This window comes from Homalodisca vitripennis, chromosome 7 (genome assembly GCF_021130785.1).
Source record: "Homalodisca vitripennis isolate AUS2020 chromosome 7, UT_GWSS_2.1, whole genome shotgun sequence".
Taxonomy (NCBI): Eukaryota; Metazoa; Arthropoda; class Insecta; order Hemiptera; family Cicadellidae; genus Homalodisca; species Homalodisca vitripennis.
The window spans coordinates 112,463,749-112,482,759 of NC_060213.1; the positions used below are offsets into that span (position 1 = coordinate 112,463,749).

Here is a 19,011-nt window from a genome sequence, read left to right on the forward strand (position 1 = left end):
TGTGGGGGGCCAGGTACTAAAATTTCTGTTTGGAAACTGTAACAGATAGCGATTTAGAATTCACCAATAATAGGATAAATGAAATAGAAAATTTAAGTGATGACCTTTTCCACGACACACTAAAGAACCAAATAACCATTTAGGCAACATGCAATCAGAAATTTCAAACCATTCTAGGGCAATAAACAAAGTTATCTCTACCCTAAAAGAATATCACCACGTAATGCACATAACTATGGCCCGTAATTATATAGGAGAACTTATGCATGCTAACCAGATGAGAAACGCTTCTGAAATACTTAAAGTTGAGCACCACCCTTGCGGAAGTTAAAGATGCCATAAATTTAGCAGTCCAGAAAATGACCCGGCTTCACCTGCCATTGAGGATTTTAGCGGCCGGAAGAATGACTAGTAACCTGTTGCCTCCCCATCAGTTCTTGAAGGTCCTGACTTTCCGTGGAGAGTGTAATACCACCCCCAGAGAAGTTGTTTTTAGATGTAAAACTAGAGAATCTCCATAATTTCTACAAAATTGCTACAATCCAGGCATATGTAACGAAATCTCAATTGAGGGTATTGATTAGGCTACCCCTGAAAAATGATAATCAGTTGTTTGAAATTTTCAATGTGATAGCTTATCCCGTCTACGGACCCCTCACTCACAAAGTGGGTGAAATGGGACGTGGCAGACCAAAACTTGTGATTAGCAAAGACAGACCGACTTATTCACCTCTATTTTCGCCAGACGTCTTTGCGAGGGAATGTAAATTTGTAAACTCACGGTGTGCCCGTTGTCAGACGCCTTGTTAAGCGTCTACAAACGGCCCAATTGTGTGGTAAATTTATTGATGAAGAACACGTAACATTGTGTAGTAGGAAGTTGATATCTGGCCTACAGTTCCCCGTTCTCATTAGAACACCCACCCGCTGGCCTCTACGCCACATCAGAAGAGACAAAGGTTATATTAAATTGTTTTGGGCGCGATGCAAACCGAATTGTAAGTGCTATCACCCTGAAAAGGGTGAGGGTGAAATACCGAAGCATGATAGGTGTGATCTGATTGCTGACGGTTACAGGGTGCCTGCCCGATTTATCGGCAGCTCCACATATTCGAGTGACTTTGGAAAGATTGTTTTCCCGGAAGTAGATGGGATGTACAGTAGCGAAGAACGCAGCTTACTGGTACATGATGTTAATGGAAACCCTGAAAGTCCTGCAGGGACTGGATGATCAGCTGGGCTCCCTATGTGTTAAAGGAATACTCCCTAGAAGGGACAATTCAATTACTTAGGACCCACTATCGTAAGACGTGTGGGTTATCAAGTATGTAACCTTTGGTGGTGCATCTCTTGTAGTCGTACTAATTGTTGTCACTGTGTTGTTAAGATGGAGGGCGCGAGTTGCCGATCTGCTCCGTGCCGCCCTGGGGGTTAACAGACGAAGCTCGCAGGCCGCCCGGACAGAGTCGCATCTCCCGACCCTCGAAGCGACTGTACGCACTGCGAGCAGACCAGATGCTGAGGATGCTGAGAGGGTGGCGCGAGCAGGACGAGACTTGACCGAGACCAGAGTGGGGAGCATGTCGACCCCACGCACCAAGACTGACATTAAATTGACCGTACGGTAATCGGACGAGAAAATGAAGAGTGGGGGCCCCTGGACACTTTGAAGTAAGTGTGAAACTAGTTAAAGAATGTAAAAACTTCAGACTTCAGCGATACGTCGTGTGTGCACCGCGATCGGAACAGTAAATCAACCTGTGTCGGAACTGAACGAGTGGTTTTAGACTTTCCGTTGTGGGAAACATGACAGAAGAGTGATTGGGGATCCCCTAATACTTATAAAAAAAAATAAAATAAAAAAAAATAAAAAAATGTTTTCTAAGTTCTTGTCTCGCTAATTATAATTTATGTATGGTTGTTGATGCAGACTGGTAATGGCAAGGTTTTATATAATTATTTGAACAATCTGTTAAAACAAGTAGCATTAGTAACTTAAGAGGAATCTAGAACGCCGAGCCAGACTGGTATCCATGGGGAAGGTAAATGCCGGCACCCCCAACCCCAAATACCCCTTCCTTTTCAACTCCCAAACTGGACTGTGGATGCCCGGAACAGCTCGAATAACTTCTAAAATTAAAGTGAAATAACCAGTAACAACACTATGAAGAGTGTCCTTGCTTAAGGGATTTTCCGGACCCCATTAGCAAGACAGGAAAGGTGCCCATACCAGGTCTGCAGGAATTGTATTTATTTACGTTTATTTTACTTCTTTATTCGTTGGGAACGTAACTGTTAGCTAAGGAACTTTTGTGTCCGCCATGTAAGTTGAAATGGGGTTAGACTTGTTAGAAGCTCTAAGGCACCAGTAGAATGTAAAGGCCAGTAGGAGGAAGTGTATCGGTGAGCTTCCTTGCTCCCAGGGGTAAGCGAGGTTGAAAACCATGGGGTGCCCCAGGTCCACAAATGCCCTTAAATACCAAGTGTGGGGGGCGGAATATTGTAGTTGTAGTTTTTTTTTTTTCTGTGTTGATGTTCTTTTGTGAGTTTGAGAGGAGTTGAGGAGTGTGGAGACCAGTGTCCTCCTGTTCGTTGTCTGTTCGGAAGAACGTCAACGTTATGCCTATAAAACTAAATGATGGTTTGTGAACCGCCTTCCAGAGGTCCCCCCCACGCATTTACAGTGTAACGGGCTATCCAGCCACTAGTTTTAAGTCTTTTCACAGGGCCCTTAAGGAATAGAGTTCAGTAATTGTTGGTTGGTGCCTTAGCAGCTTGATAGAAATTTTGTGTAAGCCTGTAACGTGATGAATAATCTGAAAATTACTATGAGAATTAACGAATGCCGTCCTAATTATATGTAACAAGTTAACAACTTATCGTCAATTTTGTTATTTTAGATTGCTATTATTACGAATTGTTGTCGTAAGATGTAGGAACAGCTTTGGGTATGCTTTATTGTATTGGGTAAACTGTTTACTTTGAGTATCTTATAGTTTTGTATTCTAATCGACGTACAAGTGAGCTAACTCAGGATAACTCCACTACAATCTATACAGGGGTGACAGAGGAAACCGGCCCCGAGTGAAAACCCACGAGGCTTAAACCAGGATTGGGGAGTAGCGTTCGAAATTTACCACGAATTAGACTACCACCTATAATTACTTTGAACTTAATTGGACCATGCAGTATGTGTGGTATGTCGCAAAACAATGACTTTCATTATCAAAATTTAAATCTAATAAAAACACAGTTATCCTGGAGTGCTTAATAAATGTATCTTGTTAAGATGGTGTGATGTACATTGAACTGTGATGTACTTGAGTATTTCAGGAGCACTAATTAGTTCCCTTGTACTGTTCCGCTGTATTGTACGTTAAATACTTTATTATAATATTTGTTAGCTGATTATCATGCGGTTATAGAGTATAATATTTAATTGTTGTCTACTGTTTGCTGAAATTAGTTTATTAAAAATTAGTGATGCGATGCTAAACGCATAAGTGATGATGTTTGGAATTGTTCATGTTTTTTTTTCTTTTTTTTGCGTAACGGGGTGTGGTTTTTGATATTGTAACTTGGGTGTATTCTATGTTTAAGCCATACATTTGCAGATAGGTAGTTGGATAAGAAATCTTGTAAAGAGAGAGACCGTTGTAATAGTGATGTAAGAGAAAGAGAAAAGTTATGTACAAATTGTTGTAAAGAGAGGAAGCCTAAGCCCGCAAGTAAGCGTCCAAACTTTAAATTTCGTGGTAAAATTCTGTCCTTATTATGAACTGTAATGCTGAAGCCTTTCTGAATTTTTACCCTTATCAGTTTCATGCACCTACCTGTGGCATATAAAAAAAAAAAAAAAAAAAAATGTATAACGGAGTAGCGGTTGTACGTTTGGCTGGGATGGAGGCACACCGAGAGCTCCTCGGTACTCTACGAGTACCCCATGCTGAGGGCAGCATGATCTAAGGGTGGGGGGAGTGTGGGACACCTCGGTGTTAGCGCCCCAAAGCTTCAACAAATAAATTAATTTAAAACTAATATTAAACTGAGAATTCTGCGAAAATTTACATAACATTAATTTAGTGACTACTTCTAATCACTATTTAGCATGGAAGTCAAGACCTCCACAAGGTGTAATAATGCCACCGTACACATTAAGTGCCATCCCGGAATAATATAGCGAAATATAGGCGCTGAGCCGACTTCAGAGGAAGGGGACAGGGAATTTTCCACAGCCTGCAGGTGCATTAAAACTAAAGCTAAACGACCTGGTGTTTGCCGCAGACACGTGGAAGGAATCCGCTGACATCAGCGAAGAGCTGTGTTCAACGCAGGCCTCGAGCCGTCCAAAGTACCATGTTAGTTTTGTTAATTACTGGGTGAATCGTTGGCGGCAGCACCTGAGGACAACCACCAGGGAAGAACTGGCGCTCTGATTGGTCGGGGGGCCAAGAGAGAAGGGAAGGGGCATCACTGGAGGCGATCTTAGAGCAGGAAGTCGTAAAATTGGTTCGGGATGCGGTAGATCATAATTCGGCTCCTCTCTCTACAATTCTCTAATTCTATTGTTCTAGAGCCAAATTCTAAATTTCAATCATGTGTTAATTTTTAATTCAAATTAGTTTTAATCTTTTGTTATCTTAATCTAAATCTCTAATCACAAACGTTCGAAAAATTAAACAAGTAGATTTTATTCGACTTCGCTGTTTTTATTTCTAAAGTTCGACCTTTCCTCGCCGCGAACTCAAGAACGAAGATCCTTCTTTTGTCTCCCACTGGGCAAACTACAGGTCGGCGGCAGATCACACAAATACCATCGTATGTATTTTCTTTGTACCGTATGACGATAACACATGGGGGTGGTGACTTCTGAGGTCGTAGTAATAAATACTCGAATTGCAAAGTTTACTTCAATAAGTTTCAGTTTAATTATGAATACTTACAAGCACCAATTTTAGATGGTAAAAGGAAAAGTATGTAATGCCACGTTGCTGCCAATTAGATTATAAGAACTAAAAAATGTATATCTGCTAGGTGGGCCCAAAATATTCAATGTTCTGTGGATTATGCCTACGATGTTTTATTTATAAAAACATAAGATTCCACTTCCCTTCTCAATATGTAGACTCACAACCCGGGCGTCGACGTCTTGGCACGAGACTTTGAAGCCTTAGTCTAAGAACGGTTATTCCTAGAAGAGGAGTAGAAGTTGGGAAAGTGGTAGCCATCTTACTCAAACAACACGTGAGATACATCAGCTACGTGAACTCGCCTAAAACAAATTCGCGACGGTATTAGCCATTTAATGATACAAATTACTTATTAATAAAAACGTGTTCGCCATAAGGATGACGTGTTCGCCACAACTTTTATCTATCTCAATCAAGCAAATAAAAGATCTTCAAGGGTACGTTTCTTTACTATTTACAATTTTTACTTTATGTTACATTCATTTTTATACGTTTTTGCAATCAAAGGGCTAATTTAATAATACGAAAAGATAAATTTTACTTACGGACAAAGCGCGCGAGGTCTGATCGGTCACGTAAGTTGGGCTGCTACAAAGGGTTAGAAGAAAATATTCATACGCGTGCCAAATTAGGTAGTTACTTCCGCCCAATAATTTAGTTCCGGAACATTGGAATGTAAAATAATATTATATTATACTGGCTGACTAGGTTGCGAAATTTACATTATATGAAATCTAATTAACTAATTTACGGTACATCTTTTCTTGAGGTATGTTGAATGATACATTCACATTTGGACAATAAGTAAAGTTTCATAACAGTGTTCAAATAATACAAGTTCCTGTGAGCTATGGAGGGTACTACAACGCAATATTGGGCTGAAATCAAACCTTGCCACTGACTGACTTTCCACTCAATTATTTTTTCATTTAACTCTATAAATAAAAATGTACGCTTGTACTTTAAGTATGCTTGAGAGTAAAATAATAAAGATCTCAAACCACAGGCTGACGTTTTGTACAATTTTTATATCTCAGGACAAGAAGCTGAAACACCTATCATTGTACTGTCCTTAAAGGTCCTTTGCACTTGCTTCCAGAGTGACAGAATATTCAGAACGGTTAAGGCTAGGGGTAGGGACCGCCTCCTGTCGAGATTCCATTAGGAAGTCTATATCGGGCACCTTGGAAGAAGGGGATGCTAGCCCTGTTGCAGCCTCTACAGTCAAAGCTGTTAGTGAACAGCATTCCCTCGTGTCCAGGATATCAAGAGCCTTTAAAGGCCATGTCACACTGCCGTGGCGTCGCGTCCGTCCATCCATAGTATGAACGTCCGCGTATGCCGCGACGGTCTCGAATCCCGTCAAACTATGTACCAGACACGCGTCCGCGTCCGCGGCCAACGCCACGTCTTTCTAGGAGTTGCTTATGCATTTCAACTACTTTGAATTTGTTTAGTTATACACTGATAGTGGAATTAATAGTTTGTTAGCTCTACAAAAATTAATTTATTGTTCTGGAGCGTATTCATTAATAATTATTATTATAAAAATTATATTTTCATTATTACATGCAATACTATTTCTATTATGAACTTAGTAATTAGGGCATTCAATACTTTGATATACCTCCTTAAAACTATTGGTTTTTATATATAAGATGCACCTAAAAGGATTATTTTGTAATTTTTGTGTTGGTGTTTTCAGTTTTGTAATAAGTCTTTATGTTTTTAAAATAAGGCCTATTTAATTTTGTTATAGATCAAACATAATATGAAAAATAACAAATAAAATGATTGCATATAAACATGACACCAGAGTATTCATTAACCCTAGAACTGGCGGTCATTTCATCCTGGAGTGTCGGGCTGTTTTAGAGCTTCGTGCAAGGGTTTTTTAAACAAATTATTAAAAATATAAAATAAAAGTAGGCAGTGGCAAGAGCGCGCGGTGCCCCGGTGAGGGGGTTGGGGAGGTGCTTTATGCGCATGCGCGAGCCTTCGTAGCATCGCCGACGTCGGCCAAGGATCGCTCGTAGCAGACGGTGACGAACGTTGCGCGTCGTTATGTCAGTGTGACTTGGCAACATGGTTAGCGATTATTTTAAAAATCCATCCGCAGATCGCTCACAGCCGCATAGCGCAGCAGACACGGTGGCCGACGCCGACGAGTTCTGCGCCACGTCTATGTCAGTTTTGTGTCTATGTTTTTAAAATAAGGCCTATAGATCGAAAAATAACAAATAAAATGATTGCATTTGACAACATAGTTAGAGCGAACAAATTATTAAAAATATAAAATAGTTAGCGGTGAGGGGTTGGGAGGTGCTTTATGCGCAATCATCGCCGACGTCGGCCATCGCTCCAGCCGCATAGCGCAGGACGGTGGCCGACGCGACGAACGCCACGTTATGCAACTTGTGACAGTTAGCGATTATTTTTAAAATCCATTGAGAGAGCCTTAAGAGAGCTCCACTCACTCCAACGGCCATCCTTCACAGCAGACTAGACTTATCGATCAACTCTTCCACCTCAATACTGTAATTCGACATTTGCTGTTAGTGATGTGCCACCCTTTGGGATCAATAGTGTTGGCAGTGTTCTGACTAACAGAATTTTCCAATTACTGTATCTTGCATCGTTCTTCATATCTTTTCTGGTATTCATATTACACTAAGCAATTTTTATGATACAATATCAATGGTGCTTTAGTTATATGATTGAATATTAAATCACATATTCATTTTCCTGTTGTTAATTGTATGTTAATTTTGATTTGTTGTTTTTTTAATACACAGTATTACACGGTTAAAACGGTTATAGTACGCCTAAGTTATTAATATGTTATTCTGCAAATTGAGTATGATTAAAGTAGTTTAATGTGGTGAAAACTTTAGTAATTACAAGTATGCATCATGTGCGTGGTTGAAGATGTTTTACTACTTATTTCATCACACCATTTCAAAAGCTTATACGCTCCTTTATATCGTGAAAAAAAATCTAAATGTATTGTACTTATATTTAATAGTTGAGGATTGCTGTACAAAACTTAATTAAAACTGAAATAAACAATGTGTGTTTGATTTTAATTATGAACTTGCCATTTCATCTGGTTGTTTCCGACAGTTAGTAGAGTCAGATGTTCCAAAATTTGAAATGATTTTTTTTTAGAAAGAGAGAATACAAGTGCATTTGTGATTCAACTAATGGTTTGTTTTATGGGAAATTAATAGTGAAATAAATATACTGTAATGAATAAATTTTATATGAGAGCTTTCTCTTCGTCTCCCTACGAGACGAAGTGCCACAAGGCACTATTTGAATGGTATATTTTGTTAAATGACGTGTTCTCTAAATTCACCAAAAGCCAAAGAGTTCAAGGAAGTGATATAAAGAGTGATCTACCCGCAGATTAGTGACAAGTACTTTTGTTTCATGCATGTTACAGGTAAAAGTTTTTCACATAGAACAAGAAACTGAGGAAATCAATCATTGAGCTTCCGGAGAAACCGGATATTTAGGATAGATTAGGTTAGGTGGAGGGGTTGCTTCCTATCGAAATGCCTTACTTACATTCACCATGAGGGAGGCATTGTATTTCACTCTCGTCGCCTTGGAAGGAGATGGGACTCTGACTGGAACTCTGCTTCAGCCTCTTCCACTCAAAGAAACCAGGAGGCAGTACTTGGGAGATCCACCCACCCCAGTAATCATCCTTCAGAATAAATTTGACCTTTCCCTCTATAAAGTACAGGCAAGAGTAATATTGAATGAATGAATAAATGATTTTATTCCTTCCACAAACAACAAAGTTAATATTGAAAAAATGAACATCCTGGAATTAACTGGCCACTTTTACAAGTATTGGGGCCAGTATAAACATAAAATAAAATACACTGTTTGTGTCAGAGTCCAGTTTCTTAACGTGCTTCAACGGCTGAGTCGCTCTCTATAGCATATGTGTCTTAACACTAGCATTTGGCTTATCAATACACTTCTATACCTTACTCACTAGATAAAAAATGGCTTATAATATAAAACAAAGAAAATTATGCTTCCACAGTAACAAGTAAAAGTAAAAATAAAAACCCGGCAAATATAAAGTACACTGATTGAAAATCATTTTTATTAAGAACATAAACATACTCCTTATTTTATTTAAATTAAAGTTATTGTAAATTAGTGCTAATTTTGAATTTGAAGTTAATCATAAAACCAATTACACTCTTCAAAAGATAGTAAAAATGTCTTTAGCTTAAAACTGAAAGAATTTATATTGTTTGCTAACTTTATTTCGTATGGCAATCTATTAAAAAACTTGGGACCAACATAGGAAAAAGAATGTTTAAATGCAGACTTATTCACTTTAGGAATTCGGAAAATTCTATTTTCTATACTTCTGGTCTCATATGTTAGATCAGTAGTTCCCAAATTGCCACTTCTGAGATAAAAAGCCCTTAATACATTAAAGATAAATAAATTCTGCAAAGGCGATATTTTAAGTCGACAAAAAAGTGGAAAAGAACTATCTCTCCTCTGTTTGTACAAAATAATTCTCATAAAATGGTTCTGAACTACTCTTAACTTCTCTATTAAGTACTTATATGTTCCCCCCCCCAGCAAATAATACCGTATTCTATTCTTGAATTAACCAGAGCGAAATATAAAGTTCTTAACAAATCTTGATCGCAAAATCTTTTTTAAATAAAACTTTTTAAAGTTTTTAAAGTTGTAATGTGATTTTCCCTTGTTAATTTCTTGTCAAAAATTACTCCTAAGTATTTAAAATGGTCTTCTTTTTTAATTATCTTAAAATTACAGTCAATTTCTTCACAATTTAAAGCATGATACTTAAGGTTTTGGTCAAAAATAAAATCATTAAAGTTAAAATTTACATACTGTGTTTTTTCAACATTTACCTGCATTTTATTTAATGTACACCATTTTTTTAATAATAATAAATCTTCTAAAATTTGATTTTTCAGCACTTGCACATTTTTATTTGAATAGAAAAAAAAGCAATATCGTCAGCAAACATTATTGTTCTTATTGTTACTGAATTTTCGAAATAAGTGGTATAATTCTTGAGGCTGACTAGTTCTATAGTATTATCAAACACAACTCATTGTTTGGGCCTTTATCTGATTATTACAGGATTCAGAAAAGCCGAGGACAACAACTGAGGCAGCGGAGCCATTGCTGGAGACAATTCCTAACGAGGCAGACAGTATTTGGACTCAGCTGGGGCTGAGCACTTCTACCGAGGCAAAGTGAGTCCATAGTTTTAAGCTAAATCTCTTATTTGAAGTCAATTTAAGGCAGGTGTACTGCTTGATTATTTTACAAGGCTCAGACTTATAAAAGAAGATGGAAGTCATAGTGACAAGTCCATTTAGAAAGTCAGTTTACGCTTCAGTTTTAAAGTAACCGAGTAATATATTTTCAAACTCCTCATCCTAAGTCTGAATAATCCATTGGCAATAAAGCATGTAATACACACTCATCTCCATCGAAACAAAATTCCCGGGACCCCTTAATAGGAACATCACAACTTACTTTACTTTAAAAGAGTACCTAGGATTTACTGTCGAAATGAGTATAAAATAGATCAGAGCAGTGAGCGGTAACTGGCCACCAAATAAACCGAACTCTGATGAAATATTTATAGGTGGCTATCGACACTTTGTGCTCACACTGGGCATAACAATATTGAATATGGTGGGGGGGAATAATTCTCTCATTTAAATTGTAAAAATAATTTAATTTAAAAGTAACTAGCTTGAATGTAAGGGTGTATCTGTATTTTATTACCATCGATGTAATTTACTTGTGTATTATTATTACCTTGGTCATTATAAAAACTAATAAAATTAATAACTCTCTTGAAATAAAGTTCTAGGTTCATCTGTATAATGCAATACCTGAGGTTTTAACATGATGCACAATATTTTCTCAACGCAGCTTTACTTTTACTTTTGAGTTATTGGTATCTTAGGTGATGTAGTTGCTTATTTTCTAAAAAATAAATTGAGTTAGCTTTTGTCCTCCAACTCTTAATTACCCATTTATAATCTACTGATATTTTATTTTTTAACTTTACTCAAAGACTCTCTGTGACCCAAATACTACATTTTTAAATACATTTGTATTATTAAGTACATGGAAAAGAACTGCAGCTGATATTACTATACCTCGGGACGTGAGAACTGTGCAATCGATAGAGAAATTTCCCCGAGGAGAGAAATTTATTGTCAGCCGCGCTGGTTTTGGTGTGGGTCGAAACGGGAGGGGGGGTTAGTGAAATGATTTATGTATCCAATGATAAATCATTTCAAAGTTCATATATTTTTAGTTTGGCGTACTTATTCAGCGTTAGCCAACAAGATAAACGGATTAAAAGTCGCCATATTTTCGGAAAATCTGTGAAAATATATATTTTATCATTCGGTATTTCATACTTCTTTGCTACTCTTCCATTTTGACCCTCACTAAAAATAATGTCACTGACGATTATTTTTACATCAGATAATTCAACCCAAATGGTTTGCATGATGTAGATGGATATCTCATTCAATGATAAGAATGAAAAACATTCACTTTGAGCAATGGATTGTTGAATGGTTTTAGTAAATACTGTAAAAATGAGTTTTCCTCACAGTATATAGTTAATGTTTGTTGTACATTTTAGGTTATATACTTTCTAAAATTTTGGAGGCGATTTTTATAAACATCTTTTAATGATAGTTATAAAAACCCCGAGTTGGTTCTTTATCTACTAATGATTTCAATTTTTTGTATTTGTATTACACGGAATAAGCTGTGTCTATAATTAATAAATTCCTTTTTTAATTAATGGTTAAAGAATATTTCAGTGCAATACACAAACTTTTAAAAGGTTAAAAAGAATTGTATGACTATAATTGCAAATATCAAAAGGGGTAATTTAATTACAATAAGTGATGTCTCTAAGAAATTCCCTTTCACTATTATCAGTTAAGACCTTTTCTTTGTCTGTCCCACGTTTAGCCAACCCTTAGATGAGGCCACAGAGACTGTTGTCGACTGTATGAGCCGGTACTCCATTTACTTCTTCTTCATCGGTTTGGCAGTCTTGGGCGCTGCATTTATACAGGTATGTTACTATTACACTTTTATATGATCAAAATGCACATTTAATTTTGGCTTTAGTAGTGGGCCTAGTAATAATTTACAAATTATTCACATAGTAATTATTCACAAAAACTTCTTAGACATTTACTGATTACTATTGCTAGTAGTATGGCCAGTGATATAATTTAATAATAGTATTAAGATACTTAATCTAGAGTCTAGCAACTTAAATAATTACATAAAATTGAGCCTCCAATTGTGTTTTATTTTAATTTTAATACTATTGACGTGAACCAGAGCTGATAGGTTTGTATGAATATCCAAATATTGTTGAATATACATGCCGACTAACAGTGATTTTTTATTTCCATTGTTTGCCCAACCTGTTCAGAGAACAAAGTTTAGTTTTGTCTTTTGACATCGGTTCGTTCAAACTGAGCCGGACACACCGCTTCTTAATATATGGCTTTCAAATGTGTTATTAATAACCTTGTCAAATATTATTTTTGTACGTCACGTGGGCACTATCATCTTGGATAATATGGCATCTAGTAAAGGTGTCCCGCTGGATGAAGGGAGGAAATATGGAATTAAAAACTGTATTTTTACAGTCTACTAATAATAAAAAACCGGATTCGCTATTATTCACACCCCATTTAAACTCTAAAGGACTGCTTTTGTTGCAAACCACTAAGTTATCCATGAAATATACTAATAAATAGTAAATTTCTACTTAGAAACAAATAAAATACCATCACTCCAGGGGCTGGAAAAATATCTATAATGAACTTGCTTATATTCAGTGTGTCCAGTGTGTCAATCAGGAAGGCTATGGGAGAGGTAGTCTATCAGGTGATTGAGTCTGGTAATACATCAACCCCTGTGACAACTGAAGTCAATACACTTACACCCTCTCTGTCGCAGTCACAGAGGGGGAGTGGTTCATATCCATTACAGCGTCACAGTTGGTGATAGTAACAAATACTTAAACAAACGTGAGAGAGAAAACCGTTACCAGAAATTCGCTATTACAACTGGCAATTATATGGTTGCGATCAGTTTTTTGTATTGTGTATATTGTTAGTAAACAATATTAAAACTTGGAACACGATCTTGATTGACGGAATACATCATTTAAAATTTAAGATGGCTCAATATCTGGAATATGGAATGGACATCAGCGGTGAATTTAATATCTGAGTCCATCCTGAAAGTGATCTTGTAGATCTTCACGAGGGTGTTGGTGTTGAAAATGATTGGCTGAATGTTAGCGAAGGGGCTGGAATATTTCATTTATTTATGAACATCTCTCCGCACGATATTTCAAGAACGAACTAACCTATATACAAGGTTTTCCATAAGGGTTTATTTCTGTATATCTAACACTGAGTTCGATAAAGGTCATGCCTTGACGGAGTACATCATTTAAGATTTTTAGATGGCTCAATATCTCGAATATGGAATGGACATCAGCGGTGAAGTTAATATCTGAGTCCATCCTGAAAGTGATCTTGTAGATCTTCATGAGGGTGTTGGTGTTGAAAAAGATTGGCTGAATGTTAGCGAAGGGGCTGGAATATTCATTTCTTTATGAACATCTCTCCGCACGATATTTCAAGAACGAACTAACCTATATACAAGGTTTTCCATAAGGGTTTATTTCTGTATATCTAACACTGAGTTCGATAAAGGTCATGCCTTGACGGAGTACATCATTTAAGATTTTTAGATGGCTCAATATCTGGAATATGGAATGGACATCAGCGGCGAATTTAATATCTGAGTCCATCCTGAAAGTGATCTTGTAGATCTTCATGAGGGTGTTGGTGTTGAAAATGATTGGCTGAATGTTAGCGAAGGGGCTGGAATATTTCATTTCTTTATGAACATCTCTTCGCACGATATTTCAAGAACGAACTAACCTATATACAAGGTTTTCCATAAGGGTTTATTTCTGTATATCTAACACTGAGTTCGATAAATGTCATGCCTTGACGGAGTACATCATTTAAGATTTTTAGATGGCTCAATATCTCGAATATGGAATGGACATCAGCGGTGAAGTTAATATCTGAGTCCATCCTGAAAGTGATCTTGTAGATCTTCATGAGGGTGTTGGTGTTGAAAATGATTGGCTGAATGTTAGCGAAGGGGCTGGAATATTTCATTTCTTTATGAACATCTCTCCGCACGATATTTCAAGAACGAACTAACCTATATACAAGGTTTTCCATAAAGGTTTATTTCTGTATATCTAACACTGAGTTCGATAAAGGTCATGCCTTGACGGAGTACATCATTTAAGATTTTAAGATGGCTCAATATCTGGAATATGGAATGGACATCAGCGGTGAAGTTAATATCTGAGTCCATCCTGAAAGTGATCTTGTAGATCTTCATGAGGGTGTTGGTGTTGAAAATGATTGGCTGAATGTTAGCGAAGGGGCTGGAATATTCATTTCTTTATGAACATCTCTCCGCACGATATTTCAAGAACGAACTAACCTATATACAAGGTTTTCCATAAGGGTTTATTTCTGTATATCTAACACTGAGTTCGATAAAGGTCATGCCTTGACGGAGTACATCATTTAAGATTTTTAGATGGCTCAATATCTGGAATATGGAATGGACATCAGCGGCGAATTTAATATCTGAGTCCATCCTGAAAGTGATCTTGTAGATCTTCATGAGAGTGTTGGTGTTGAAAATGATTGGCTGAATGTTAGCGAAGGGGCTGGAATATTTCATTTCTTTATGAACATCTCTCCGCACGATATTTCAAGAACGAACTAACCTATATACAAGGTTTTCCATAAGGGTTTATTTCTGTATATCTAACACTGAGTTCGATAAAGGTCATGCCTTGACGGAGTACATCATTTAAGATTTTTAGATGGCTCAATATCTGGAATATGGAATGGACATCAGCGGCGAATTTAATATCTGAGTCCATCCTGAAAGTGATCTTGTAGATCTTCATGAGAGTGTTGGTGTTGAAAATGATTGGCTGAATGTTAGCGAAGGGGCTGGAATATTTCATTTCTTTATGAACATCTCTCCGCACGATATTTCAAGAACGAACTAACCTATATACAAGGTTTTCCATAAAGGTTTATTTCTGTATATCTAACACTGAGTTCGATAAAGGTCATGCCTTGACGGAGTACATCATTTAAGATTTAAGATGGCTCAATATCTGGAATATGGAATGGACATCAGCGGTGAAGTTAATATCTGAGTCCATCCTGAAAGTGATCTTGTAGATCTTCATGAGGGTGTTGGTGTTGAAAATGATTGGCTGAATGTTAGCGAAGGGGCTGGAATATTTCATTTCTTTATGAACATCTCTCCGCACGATATTTCAAGAACGAACTAACCTATATACAAGGTTTTCCATAAGGGTTTATTTCTGTATATCTAACACTGAGTTCGATAAAGGTCATGCCTTGACGGAGTACATCATTTAAGATTTTTAGATGGCTCAATATCTGGAATATGGAATGGACATCAGCGGCGAATTTAATATCTGAGTCCATCCTGAAAGTGATCTTGTAGATCTTCATGAGGGTGTTGGTGTTGAAAATGATTGGCTGAATGTTAGCGAAGGGGCTGGAATATTTCATTTCTTTATGAACATCTCTTCGCACGATATTTCAAGAACGAACTAACCTATATACAAGGTTTTCCATAAAGGTTTATTTCTGTATATCTAACACTGAGTTCGATAAAGGTCATGCCTTGACGGAGTACATCATTTAAGATTTTAAGATGGCTCAATATCTGGAATATGGAATGGACATCAGCGGTGAAGTTAATATCTGAGTCCATCCTGAAAGTGATCTTGTAGATCTTCATGAGGGTGTTGGTGTTGAAAATGATTGGCTGAATGTTAGCGAAGGGGCTGGAATATTTCATTTCTTTATGAACATCTCTCCGCACGATATTTCAAGAACGAACTAACCTATATACAAGGTTTTCCATAAAGGTTTATTTCTGTATATCTAACACTGAGTTCGATAAAGGTCATGCCTTTCCATGAACTGGGCGTTAGCGAACTTGCTTACATTAGACTTATGGGTGGCCATGATGGTAACGAGATAATGAGATAATTGCAGAATAAATAAATTTGTTATCAAATTGAGTACTCTGCATGTGTTACTATATGCTACTCTAACATGTGACATAGTAGCAAATGTGCCTTTAGAGTTGAAATGTTGTATACAATATTAATAATAATAACAATAATGTTCTTTATAGCGTAAAACAATTACAATACTGCATGGTATGCTGCAACGTAACTTATAAACTACATCATTTTTCTCAAGGTAATGCAACATACAATGCAATACAATACTTGCACGTATCAAAATCGGGAGTGACGTGAATGTTGTTAATTTCAAAAGTTTTCATCCCAGCGGTGCATCATGTATTCATCAGTCAAGTAAAACGCCTTTGACACAAGAAAGTGCTATAATCGAGTTTTGAATTCGTTCGTTTCATTGAGTTGTTTGATACCCTCAGGGAGTCTATTGATTAGTCCGATTCCAACTTGTGACAGCGTTCGAAAGCTGTCGTTCTGTGCTGTTCGAAAGTTGTCTCTGCCTCTAGTCCCGTATTGGTGAACATCCCTGCTCCATACCAACTCGCATTTAAGTCGACAGATCAAGCTCGAGAATAAAGAGGCAGGGAAAGGTCAGCAATGCAAGCTCCCTAAAGGCATCTTTGCATGAATCTCTGGGGTTAATTATTGAAAGATTTCTGACGGGTTTCTTTTGAGGTCTGAAAACTCTTTCAAATATAAATTTTTAACAGTTTCTCCACAATCTCAATCAAGCCTTATGTCAAATTAAGTAAATTTTGAAAGATTTGCGTAGAATATGAATTCCCGATGTAACCTTAGAGTAAACACATTCAATGTGATCGTCCCTGATCAAGATACATTCCAAGAAACTTAATGAATTCTGCTTCTTCTAGAAGGAAACCGTCCACCATCACCGCGAGTCGAAGTTCTTGCTCTTGTTGTTGCCGAAGTTGTTGTTTGATTTTAAACGTTTTATATCAAATTGATTCTGGAGAAATTTCCGATGGATGAATTAAATTCAATGAATGACTCCAACTTCAAGTTCGCTTTTTGATTTTGATATGATGCAGAGTTATTGTTCAGTTATATTATTCAGTTGTATTGAATAATTTGTTCATTCTGGATCGATGAGTTCAATCTGTTGACGTACATTAAAAAAAGCACTGGTCCTAATATTGATCCCTGTGAGACAACGTAGAGCATTTTGAATTTTCCTGACAAGCCACTCGCAATCTGCATGTACTGCTCTCTGTCTTTCAAATAAGATGAGATCCAATCGTGCGGCACACCCCGAATAACACTTGTCTACAGTGTCCCTTAATTCACACAATCAAAAGCTTTAGAGAGGTCGAAGAATATGCTTAGCATCTGCTCTCGCATCTCTAGGTCCAGGACAACATTGTGAATAAGATTCGTTACGGTATCGATTTTCGATTTGTTTTGTCTGAACTCGAATCAGACAAAACATCAACAAAATATCACAAAAACATGTTAAAATGTCATATGATTCAAGTCTGTTACACAAAAAATTTAACCAATAATACGTAGCAACGTAAAAGTTTTCGCTAACGCTCTAAACCAAATCTTATGGATTTACATGCACCATGAACGAAATAGATGTCCCTCATATAGAAATGAAGATTCATACACATTTTAAAGCCTATAGGTAAGTTGGATCTAGATATTTTGCGTGGAGAGACAGAAAGATAGGCAAGGAGATACACAGACACACATTTTTCGTCGGCTCATAGGTTTTACGAAACGGAGATAGGTTTCACTATCGCTCAGTCACTTACTATTTTATGGATGAAATCTGTTTGCTACCAGACGATGTGCTGGGAGCTGGCCTGTGAGCGTCAAGTACATCGCCTCAGGGAGAAGTTCTTCTCTCAGATTCTTCGACAGAACATCGCCTGGCACGAGCTCAATGAGGAAGGAAGTCTCACCACCAAACTTTCCGAGTCAGTATTGTACCTGGCATGCTACACAGACGTAGTTACAATGATATATAATAATGCTGATCTGATCACTGCAGCAATGATCAAATCATTATTCAGGTTGAATTTTAAATACCCCGTATATTTTATCCACATTCCTTCAGATATTGACTTCGGACCACCGACCATCATTGTTTAGTACGAAGAAGTTCATTTTTATAAAGGTTACATTTTTTAGGTATTAGTTCTTATTGGTAGACCATTAGTAATTTTTAATATGTCTCAGTTTACACAAGGCGTAAAATAAAAATTAACCAAGAAAGTTTCTTAAATATTACAATAAATGTTAAATTGAAAAATTAGTTTTTTAGGTATACTTCTGATGTTTGTCATTTAAAAATACTCTCAAGATATAAGGCAGTCGTTTTTAGGTAGTATATACCACTATTAAGAGGCCGGAGTCTAGTTTAAACACCAAATTAACTTACTGCATCTTCCTACGTACTACGAGTAAACTAAATGACGAGCAGCAGTAAGGGTCTATTTGAAGGAACGTGGAAAAAATAGTTAGTATTTTAAACTCACCCTGTATGTAGTTTTTGCACTAAATAGGTTTATTACATTGAATTGGATTAAATTGTAGTAGAAGATAGAAACAAGTTCCTAATACACTATCATAAAATCGAATACAACATGATAGTTGATGATAAAAGGTTACTCTATAACCCCATACTAATGTCAGTATACTAACAGCCAATGTTAAGTGTTGAAGATTTTAATTGCATTAAACTAATTCATCACTCCGATTATGTTTTTTCATGTAAAAAGTTGAACAATTTGGATTTTTTCATTATATTCCAGGAGCCAAAGTCAATTTGCATTGTAAAACCACAGAACCTGGTTTTATTGAAAT

At 36.8% G+C, this 19,011-nt stretch overlaps 1 protein-coding gene across 1 annotated transcript in view; it reads left to right on the forward strand.

The window, feature by feature from the left end:
• LOC124366844 (ATP-dependent translocase ABCB1-like) overlaps positions 1-19,011 on the forward strand; it is a 48,868-nt gene that overhangs the window by 15,144 nt on the left and 14,713 nt on the right. The window contains exons 3-5 of the mRNA XM_046823444.1: positions 10,122-10,237; positions 11,994-12,099; positions 17,989-18,122. Of these exons, the coding sequence (XP_046679400.1) occupies positions 10,122-10,237; positions 11,994-12,099; positions 17,989-18,122 (356 nt within the window). The remainder of the gene's footprint in view (positions 1-10,121; positions 10,238-11,993; positions 12,100-17,988; positions 18,123-19,011) is intronic.